Consider the following 11,341-nt stretch of genomic DNA (forward strand, 5'->3'; position numbering starts at 1 on the left):
GCAGTCTGCTAGATCCCTGGAGAGCCAAGGGGGCTGCTGTGCCTTCTTGCTGCCTTTCCTCTGAGAGAGAATAGTATTAGCTTGTGCACTGAGGATCGCTCCCTTGAGGAGCAACCACTCTTCCTGAACTCCCCTCCCTCTGGGGTCGTGGTCCCTTAGGGCCTTACCAACAAGCCTCTTGAGCTTGTCAAAGTCAGCTTTCCTGAAGTCAAGGACTTCAGTGTTGCTGACTGACTTGCCAGCTTTACGGCGGATGGTGAAGGTGATCAGCTTGTGGCTGCTGTCACCCAGCTTCCCATCAATCACTAGGTCACTGATTAGGTCCTCCCCAGTAGCCAGTACCAGGTTGAGCAGCGCTTTACCTCTTGTTGGCCTGTAAAATTCTTGAGTCAGGTAGAGGTCATCCACGCACGACAGGAAGCTTTGTGACGGCTCGGATTTTACTGAGTGATCCTCCCGCGAGATGTCCGAGTAATTGAAGTCACCCATGACATCCATGGTCCTGGAGCATGCGGCCTCAGCCAGTTCCCGGGTGAACTCTTGGTCAAGCTCTTGGCTTTGGGTGGGAGGTCTGTAGTAGACCCCCACCGTTGTGTCCCCTGTGCCATGTTCCCCACGTATTTTAACCCAGAGCATCTCCAGTCATCTATCCTGGTCACCAACATCAGCTTGCAGGGATGCATAGCTTTCCTTAACATGGAGAGCTACACCTCTGCCCCTTTTATGTACTCAATCTCTCCTGTACAAGGTGTAGCTGTCTATACCCATGGTCTAGTCATGGATGGAGTCCCACCAGGTCTCTTTTATCCCTATGATGTTGTAATTATTTGCATTAAGTAGGAGGATGAGTTCCTCCTGCTTATTCCCCAAGCTCCTGGCATTTGTGTACAGGCAGGCAAGTGTCCCTTTGGGGGCTCTTGCCTTGCCCACAGATTGTACCAGGGCTGGGGCCAAGGTGGGCTCCCTTAAGTGCCTTTTGCCTGCTGGCTTTGTAAGGGCTGCTCAGCAGGCCAGTAGTGGTGGTAGTTCCCCAGCAGGCTGAGTTTAAAGGCTGGTGGAGCAGGTCAGCCAGTCTGGCTGAGAAGAGCCTCCTCCCCAGGGGAGAGAGGTGGAGGCCATCCCTTCCCAGCAGCTCGCTGCCTCTCTCACCAAAGAGCAGACTGTGACTCCAGCACCGCAGTCTTTGGTTAACTACCTGGATCCTCCTCTCCCTCCTCAGCCCATACCCCGAGACTGGGAGGATTGACGAGAACACCACCTGTGCCCCCAGATCCTTTAGCCCGGCTCCCACATCCCTGTAGCGCCTCATGACCCGGCTGGGAGCGCTCCGAGCAGTGTTATTGGTGCCCACATGAATAAGGAGCACAGGATAGTGGGCTGTGGGCCAGAGGAGCTTAGGGATCTTCTCCGCAATGTCTCGGATGCGGACCCCTGGGCTAAGGGGTTGGGGTGGCAGATTGCCCCCTCAGTCCCCCTCAGGATGGAGTCTCCCACAACAAACGCTTTGTTTTGTCTTGGGGAGAGCGGCGGCAGTAGCTGCAGTTGAGCCTGTGTTGTCTGTGGGAGCTGGCAACTCAGCAGGCTCTGCTGGGGTTGCAAGAGGTTCATACCTGTTACTCAGCTCTAGCGGGGCATGGGACCTTGGTGCAGCAGGCCTTGGGGCCCTTGACCACCTTGGTCCGTGCCCCTGACTGGACAGAATGGGAGGTCCCAGAATCCTCCCTTTTCCTGGAGGGATGCCATGGTCTACCCTCCAAGTCCTGGGGGAGAAGGGCCTGGCAGTAGGAGTCTATCTCCTGCTCGCAGTCCCTGATGACGCGCAGTCTCTGGACTGTGGCCTGGAGCTCCTCCAGGTGGTGCACCAGAGACCCCAGTAGGGAGCAGACCCCGCAAGGGCCATGCTCCCAGGCCCCAGAGCCTGAAAAGGGGACAGGCAACCCCCGCAGCCAAGAGCCAGGGGCCCCGTCTGCGAGGAGCCTGGAACCACGGGCTCTGTCCGGGTGGAGGCCTCCGAGGTGCCAGAGGGGGTCAGGGACCCTTGAGGTGCGGCAAGTGCCTATGGTAGGTGGGCTGGGCCTGAGTCTGCCTACCTTAGGGGGCTCGTAAGCAGTGCCCTCCTGTGCAAACTCCGTGCTAACTCACGTGCCGGCAGATGAACTAGACACAACAGGTACGTGAACGATGAGTTGGGGGGAGGGGGGAGGAACAGGAGGAGGTCAGACAAACAGCAGAATTGTGCATGTTGCACAGTGGCTGACTCAATTTGTCATTTTCCTGGCTGTTGTTGGATGTTAAAGTCATGTAGGCATTTCAGCCAACTTAAGGCATATAGAGAGGGATTTAAAGCAGGCTCAGCTGCTGGTGTTGCTGATCTTGGCAGGTTTCCCACCTGTTAGAAGTGGTGTGGCAGAAAGAGATTTGCCTTGTTCGGTCTTTTTTTTTGTATCTGTGAGGTAAGGCAAGATTGAACTGCAGAAACCTCACCTCTGGTAGCTTGCAATGTGGGCCTAATCTATTTAGCTCCTTTGCTCCCAGAATAGTTTAGTGAAGGATTGTTAATAGTTAATTTGTAGGGGGGGTTGTCTTAAATTTGGAGCCTTCTTGGATTTAAGCTATGTCAGTTCAAAGATGCCTTGCATCAGGGTAGTTTATTCCCCTTCATGCAGAGGAATAACCAACCTGTGCTGCTGTACTCACAAGTGTCACATCTGTGGAGGAGTAGAGGGTGCATTGCTATAATTGTATCAGAATAGCTCAAGTGGCACAACTGTGAGTGTAGCCAGGGCTTTGGGTTGGGATTTGTGCTGGTGAATAAATATTGTTTATCTCCTTTCCAAAGCCCTTTAATAATGCTGCATTTGATTTATAGGTTATTTCAGAAGAAAGAAGTCCAGTCATGCTCTCTGGTGTGATTGATGAGCTAGTAAATTTCCGTATCAAGGTACGCAATTATGCTCGTGCGGTGCCTGAAGCAACAGAGGTAGAAAGTACCGTGCAATCCCAGGAAGCCAAACTGGAAGAGAAAGAAAAGAGACGGCTGTTATTACTGGAGAGGGAGCCCCTTCTGCAGGCTTGTGACAACCTGCGTCGGGACCTTGCTGCATTTGGAATCAACATAAAGGTATGGGACACAATATTGTCTTTGCAGGACCTTTCAGTGGTTCTGTTAAGCCAACATTTGTTTCCCCCTCTTACATGTCCTTTGTCAGCAGCTTTCAGCCCTGTGCCCTGCACTTTGCACTACTGGGATAGTCACAGGTAGAAATTAAGCTGTTGGGAGATGGGAAGGCTAGCCTTCTGTTCCCTCCTCCCCCACACGTTTCCATTCAACCTATTGCTGCTCTTGCAATTAGAGAGGATTTTCGATGGCCAAATCACATTTCTTGTCCTGGTCTGAAATCCCCCAAGTAGTCTTTCCTTGGATTAAACTGGATCTTAGAAGTGGTATTTGTTTCAGTATATTGGAGTGGAATTGAAAGGCAGAGGGGACCTGGTTCTGCACTGACCTTTAGTGCTCTTCATTAACTCCAGGTTTGGAAAGAAAAGAGAATTTTTTCAGCAGTTAAGTCTGTGCAAAGCTCTATGAAAAGTCCTCTCGCTTCTTTAATAGCTCTATTCCTTCCACGCTAGCCTAGCTGCGTCTAATCCTTAATCACTTGATTTTTCTAACTGCCCTCTTTCCTTTCCAGCCGTCTCTGCCTCCAGCCTATCCCTGATGCCACTGTTAATTTTCCTTTTCCATTAGTGAAGCCATGGCTTCCCCCTCCTTGTGAAAAATCTCTTCATTGGCTTACTGTCTCCCTGTGCTTTGAAGACCCCTACGTGAGCTCACTTTAGCTAATGCTATTACTCGCAATTCCTCTTGCTTTACTGCCCTTTTCACCTTTTTGCTTCAGCCTCTGTTATTTTATATATCACTCCCAGTACTGGGAATTGCCAGTTGCTTCCTACTGAGCACCTCTTTTCCCCTCTAAAGCACTCTTTTCTTTGTTGTCTTCCTACCTTGTGACCCAAGGCTCATACTTTTATCTTGCATCACTTTTATAAGCAGGAGGATACAAATCAGTGATAACTTGGAATGGCAACTTACAGCTCTTAAGTGACAAAAACACTTGTTTCCCATTCACTAGTTCTGAAACAATATACTGAGATGTTTGTTTGTAAATAATTAGATCCTGGTTCAGTGTAAAAGTGATTTGTGTGTCCACCATTATGGTCTCAAAGCCGTGCACACTGTTGTGTGATGCTTATGAAAGGACTACCTTCCAGAAAGCTAGAATCTTATCTGCTGTTTTTATTTTTTCAGAGTTGTCTTTAAAAAGAGAGGCAATTGTGCCCAGGATTTAGATTCCTAATTTAAGCATCCTAAACAGGTAGTAAGTAGAATTATTTAGATTTGTATAACATGCAGAGTGCAATGCAAAACTGTACTCAAAATATGATGATAACAGTAAGAGAAACTGCTCACTCGCTCTCTTTTTACTCTATTTTGGTATCTCCTTCTGTTTGCAGGATGTGAATTTAGCTTTATGGCTATTTTTTGCCCTATTACAAAATCTGGCCTCAGCCAGGATCCATCCCACTGTTTCACAATTCAGGCATTTACAGTTTTGACATTCAGCATAATCCCCTGTGGCTAGAAACAGATGTTGCTGAATGAAGCTGATCAGCTGTACCAGGATACATCATGGCAAAGCTGATTTAATTCATTGGGTAAAAAACATATTGCCCGTTCTGCTGCCCTTGATGGCACTGGATAAGGGATAATGGGATCTCCCCACTTTTCCTGCTCAGCCAGACCATTCCCCAGGAATTGCCAGGGAGATGAGTCTGACTGAGAGGGGAAAAGCACTTCCCTGCTCAGCCAGACCTACTCCTCTACAATTGCAGAGGAATGGGTCTGGCTGGGCAGGTCACCATGACTTCCCTGCTTGTGGAGCAGCACCCAAGATTTCCTGGGGATCCTTCCTGTAAGCGGGGAAAGCAGGCAGGTATACAAGCTGTTGTACTCTTCTGCCACAAAGGTAATAGATGTCCACTGCAGTAAAGCAGCAGTGTCTATTACCACTTTTTGTTACGCCCGTTTTTTTTCCTGTGGCACACAAAGGGTATCAACATCTATTTGCTCAGCATTTGTGCTGCCATAAACATTTTTACGGCAGCACAAACGAGAAGTCAGGCGATTGTCCATTCCCACCCTGCATGTCCCACCTTGTTTCAAAATACAGACTTTCAAAATGTGAGATCTTCAAAATGCTCGGATGGTGGCTGCCATACCCCTGGAGGTGCTGAAATCTGGCTCCAGGCATGCTGACAGTGGCTTCCGTGGTAGCAGTTTTGATCACCTGGGATCTTTTGGAAGAACAAACTAGGCAGGCTCTCCTCTGCCTAGCTCCCCTCCAGATCCCAATCTAGTGGGCAATCTTGACGAACGGCTACAGAATCCACAAAAAATGTCCTGAAAAAAAAATGCTGTGATCCAAATCCTGCTTATGGGCTGCACAGTTGCTACCTTCTGTGCCCTTTCTTTCTGACTGGCCTCATGCAAGACACTTTGCATCCCTGTCTGCACAGGGAACCAGTTTTAGTAGTTGGGAAGCTAGTACTTGTCGAGGTGGAGGTTCACTTAATGTATAGCCTAGTAGGGAGGGTTCTGTTCTGTAAAAGGGAGGATGGGGTTTTGGGCATCAAATCTGTATTGCCAACTTCCTGAGCGAGTGCTCTAGCCACTGGTGCAACCACCTGCTCCTCCAGGACTGTGTTCTGTAGCGTAAGCCCAGCTTGCTTCTGCTGGAAAAGAGTTGTGGGTGCCTGTGAGCCTCAAGTGGGTGGAGGCACATAAGCTTGAAAAGGAGGGGCAGGATTTCAAATGCACGTTTCCTATGGGGGGGGTTCTTACCTTTTTGAGGGACCTTACTCCTTATGTCTTGCATGAAGAAATTCTAAATCTTAGATCCCACTGAGGGTGGGGTGGGGGCAGGCACCTACGGGCTTGCATTAAATCTGGCCCTTGGTGTTAGCCTGAGATCATTTACTTATCAGAACCTTTGAACCTACCCAACACAAAACTGACCCTGGCATATTTTGTGTTAAGTTGACCTACATGTGTTTCATACAACTCCATGTGACCATTTAAATTTCTTATTAACCTTCTTAAGCTCAACCACTTTTTCCTGTGCCTTATTCTGTGGTTTATTCTATATGAAGATTGTGTTGCTTTTGTCCAACTGTTGCAGAAACAGCAGAAGCTCATCTGTAGAAAAGGTACAAGTGACCACATGAACCTTGTTTGCACCTGTTCTCTTACTGACTTACATGAGGGGGACAGTCTGGAGCTTTTTGGCCAAGATATACATACATGCAATGTTAGTGAAATGAGGCCTTTTTGTCACTCTTTAAAACTAAGAGTGTGAGAACTCATAACCAGGGGTGTAGGTTGTAGCTGTGTGGGTCTAAGGACATGGGTAGACAAAGTTCTTTGAGTAAATCAGGTATCTGTTGTTAGACCAGTCAACTGTTGTTTAGATTTGGAGGCTTCTGGCTCCCCTGTAGTGCATGTGATGAATTCTAGAGTGCCCAGAACTTCCTTTCTTTGAGCCTAACTTTAAATAAGCTTTCAGAGAAGTCTGTTTTCGTATGCTGTAACAGTTTTCACTTTCACTGTAACAAGTGAGAATTTAAAAATGGTAAGTTCCAATACAGGCGTCCAGTCGCCCTCCTACTGTGCAGTCTAAGATGATTAGGTTTAAGTTGCATAACATTAAACAAACGAATCTTAGATATATTTTAGAACTGTATATTAAATATAATATTTCGTCTTTTGCAAACCCAGTGGATTACTTTTTGTTTTGAATAAAATATTCTTTGCTGTCAACAGTATTCTACTATTCTGTGGCAGTTTCACTTGCTCAGGTATAAAACTCCGGTCTACACTTCTCCTTAAATGGTTCATGACCAGCAATCAGACTCCCTAGATTTGAGAACTCGTTAGTTGAAATTGCCATTCTTTGAGTGTATTTTCCCCAACTGCAGTACAACGGCTACGTTATAAGAGGAAGAAATTCCGCTGGACTTTTGTAATGCCTCAGCAATAAGAAAATACTGTCTTACTAAGCCAGCATCCTTCTAAAGTTTTTAAAAAGAAAAATATTTATGTGCAATTTCTTTTTCTTAATGATCAGGAAGGAGATAATTTTAAACATGAAAACTTGATGACCTTTCTGTTAATCCAAGGCCATCAAGTGTAACATTTATGTACTGGCAAAAAGGCATTGCAGCCTTCTGCATTCAATCCACCTGTGCTTGAAACTGGGTTTAACAAAACTTTAGAACTGAAGTAGCAATAATTGCTTCAACTAAGTACCAGAATAAACTGAGCAAATCAGTGCCCCCTTTCCTCCAATCCCCTCCCCATAATTCAAAAGACTGAATAATCAATCAAGTACCACATTCTTTCAAATGTAAGTCACTTTTTAAAAAGAAATACTCTGAAATATGCCCAAGTCTTAAGTTTTTGGTTTTTTTAAACACTCGAAGAAAAAAGCTCTTGTAGTCCACCATAGAGTGTATATCCTTGTAAGCGTATCTTTATTTGAGGGCTTATTTTCTTACAGTCAAAGTCGTCATAAATTTGAAGAATACAGTAATAGTTATATAAAATTTTGTCACCCTTTTCTTTAACATCAATAACCTTACTTTTGAGAGGTTTTTTTTTTTTCAACTGAGCTTCAAAGAACTCTCTTTTCTGAAATGTTGTAACTAATATTTTGGTTGAATTTCATGTCTTTAGACTGCTTGTAACATGTTGTAAGGATCAGAATAAAATGTAGGCCAATGCAAAGTACCATGTGCAATTAAAATGGTGTGTTTAACCTATTTATTCTTACAGGACAGGGGCGCTACTTCTACGTGGGAAGCTGTGGATCAAAGAAGAGAACAGCAAAGAACTGAAAGAGAGAGATGATTTAGCACAGGACATGCTTGGACTGATTGTATGACATTGGTCACTTCAGGAACGGATGTAGATATTAACTATTTCCAAATAAAAACTTCAGAAAGGAACTGCAAACTACAAGAGTTGCTGTAATTAATATTGTGGTAACCTGAAGCAATACCAGTCTTGCTACAATTCTCATTATTAAAATGGCATTGTTTTATTTTATTTTTTTCCTGCAGTGACATAATGAGCTAAACTGATAGTATTTGAACAAAACCAACCCATGTTACTAAGTAATGTAGCAATTACTGTGGAAATGAGAACTTAAACCCAGGTATCTGGTCTGAGCCATCTTCAGCATGTGTTAAATGGATACAGGTTTTGTGACCTCCACACAGTTTGGATGGCTGCTGCTGACTGCACAGCCACTCCATTAGAACCAGACCAATAGTTTTTGATAAAACTTGACTGGAAGGCACATGTGTAGCTCAAGCCAACTTCTTGCTGAGAGATGCTATGCCATACAGAGGTATGCACAAAACAAAAGCAGTATAGTTATGATGCCACTGGAGTGCTGCATGCATGCCAACAACTGCTGCCTAGTACAGCAAGCTGACTTCTGGTTTAGGTAGATGCAGGGTTAGTGTGTCAAAACCAGACACCATCTTGCATGCTGTAGATATGCTGTTACCCTCCTGCTTGAATGAGCTGAAATTATCCTATATCTTTTCCCTTGGAGGCCACCTAGTCTCAAATGGCTTTTCAGATTGATGGCAGAGATATGTGACACTTGCTCCTGTTAAAAGGAAACCACTTTTGTTTTTGAATGAGCAGCATTTGACACCCAGACTCAGGGGAAAAAGCATTTGAAAACAAATTCAGTTGCAGCTGGCACTGAGAGCAGCCAGCTTTTGGAAGTGTTGCCTTCTAAGACTGCATAAAAACTATGATCCCAATAGCAAGGAAATTTAGAAACCAAGAGCTGTTGAATTTCAGAGAAAATGCTTGATTGAAAAACACCGAGAATTCATGTAGGTTAGAAATTGCTTTATACCTTGCTACTAGAATATTAGATTTATGCAGAATCTCAGTCAACAGGACTCTACATAGGCTTCACCTTCCCCTGCAGGTGGGGCTGGGGGGGAACAGGTTAAGAATGCCAAAGGGGTGGTTTGTGCTTGCAGAACCTGCAGGAGTGATCTTTCACCTCTCCCACTGGGCTTCACTGTTGGATGGAACAAAATTGCCCACTCTGGGGGATCCAACTTATGGCATACTTCATTTAGATGCACAGCTGCAAGACTGAAACAAAAGCTCATGGGTGTTCTTACTAGGGGTGTGCAAAGTGGGTTGTATTCAATTCAGATTTGGCCTGATTCAGGGTATGGCGATTAGATTTGTGTCCCGATTTTTGATTCGGCTGAATCCTAATCTGAAGATTTGGCCATAGATTCATAGATACTAGTCAGAAGGGACTTCAACAGATCATTGAGTCCAACTCCCTGCCCTGTGCAGAAAAGAGTGACCCCAGCCGGATACCTATCCAGACTTCTCTTAAAGGCCTACCAAGGTAGGGAAGAACACCACCTCCTTTGGAAGCCCATTCCAAATTTTGGCCACCCTTACCATGAAGAAGTTTTCCTGATATCTTGCCTAAATCTGCTCTCTGTAAGTTTGTGACCATTGCTCTTTATTACCCCACAAAGTGCCCTGGTGAACAGAGCATCTCCAGTTCCTTGCTGTTCCCCCCCCCCATGAATTTCTAGGCAGCCATGAGATCAACTCTCAGCCTTCTCTTGTGGAGGCCAAAGAGGTCCAGGTCCCTCAGTCTGTCCTCATTGGTTATGGGTTTACAGGAAAAGCCCTATGACACAGCATTAAATGTTTTTTTTATGTACCTTGAGGTACCAGGTGCAGCTTGTGAACGCCGAGATGCTGGGGTGGATGGAGTATCCCACAGGGGGGTCTCATGTGCTTGACGGTGGACCGGAAGTACGATTGGCTGCGGGGGGACCCTGGGTCCCCCCCCCAGACCCAGGAAGCACCAGTCACTTGGGGGGAGGGGTCCTTTGTGGCAGACCTGGAAGTGGACTTGAAGTACTTCTGGTCTACTTCTGGGTTTGCCACCGAGCATGCTGGGGACTCCCTCGTGCTCCCGTGGGACGCTCTATCTGCCTTACCATCTCAGTGTTCATGAGCCACCTGATACCTTTGAGGTATGTAGAAAAAACATATAAAGCTGTGTTTATGTCCAATACATAGAATCTCTCCTGATTTGGTTCGGAAATTAGGCCACTGAATCGGGCCAAATCTCAGCCAAATTGAATCGGGGACCAAAACAACACATCACACATGCTATGGTGGTGAGGCACTTTAGAGCAGCTCAAAGAGCTGCTCTAATGAAAGTGTTTGCACAGTCTTGTGTATCAGTGACCCTGCACTTCAAACAGGTGCCAGGGGTGCTTTAACAAAAGCTAGTCAAACAAGCTTTAGTTAAAGCACCCCTGCTGTCATTTTGAAGCATGGAGATGCTGATGTATGAGAGGCAGAGGCTGGCTGGATCGTGCTTATTACCATGCAGCAGCACACTTGATTAATTGAGTCTGCTCCAATGCACTATAAGTGTGTTGGAACTGCCTCTCCGCACCTGTACAGGCACCCCATGTGCTTAACCAAACTCAGTGCAACTGCTGCATAAGTACAAACTGTCAGCATCCCCCAATTCCTCCCATTTTCAAGGCTTCTAGTAGTTTCAGGGCTGTTCTCAGAAGCCTTGAAAATAAAGAATCAAGTCCATATTGCAGCTGCTAAATACCTCTGCACTGACAGCCGTGTACTTAAGGTGCATTAACCACACAGCTGTGGTAGGTCAGTGCTGAAACTGATTTTCTGCTTTCATTTTCAAGGCTTCTAATAGCTGCTCTTTTACACTTGTCTCTCCCATCACTCCAGAAAGTGCTAGAGCAGAGTCAGTGAGCACATAGACAGTTATTGTTACTGTGCAGTTGGCCACCAACTGAAGTTACAAAACGGATGGGTCTTAAAGATGCTATGCCCACTGGTCCTCACCCTTTCTGGCCTTGGGGGATGGATAAGTGGGGGTGGGGCTGGATCCTGCAAAAAGAGGCCACAGGCCTGAGCCAGTGCAGAGTCAATGTCTGCAGGTGCTATTTGGCATGCTGGCCCTGACCCACATGTCAGATCCAGTATGGAACAATTGTGCTTGCCTAGCTCTGCAAGCTGGCTATGAACAGAGAGCAACACCATCTGTTGATGCGAGCCAATGCATAGGGCCACATTATCTAGCCCCAGGGCTCCCCATAGGTCTAGAAATCTGACAGCAGGGGAGCTATGGCAATTAATGTCACTGCTCCCCCTGCTGTCAAATTTTTGGACCAGCTGGCA

The 11,341-nt window shown here is 46.1% G+C and overlaps 1 protein-coding gene across 1 annotated transcript in view; it reads left to right on the forward strand.

Moving 5' to 3' along the window:
* Window positions 1-8,074, forward strand: part of CARS2 (cysteinyl-tRNA synthetase 2, mitochondrial (putative)) — a 62,749-nt gene extending 54,675 nt beyond the window's left edge. The window contains exons 14-15 of the mRNA XM_019529659.1: window positions 2,870-3,121; window positions 7,889-8,074. Coding sequence (XP_019385204.1) covers window positions 2,870-3,121; window positions 7,889-7,963 — 327 coding nt within the window. The 3' untranslated portion in view covers window positions 7,964-8,074. The remainder of the gene's footprint in view (window positions 1-2,869; window positions 3,122-7,888) is intronic.
* Window positions 8,075-11,341: the final 3,267 nt, after the last annotated feature.

This window comes from Crocodylus porosus, unplaced genomic scaffold (genome assembly GCF_001723895.1).
Source record: "Crocodylus porosus isolate Cpor-Errol unplaced genomic scaffold, CroPor_comp1, whole genome shotgun sequence".
NCBI lineage: Eukaryota > Metazoa > Chordata > Crocodylia > Crocodylidae > Crocodylus > Crocodylus porosus.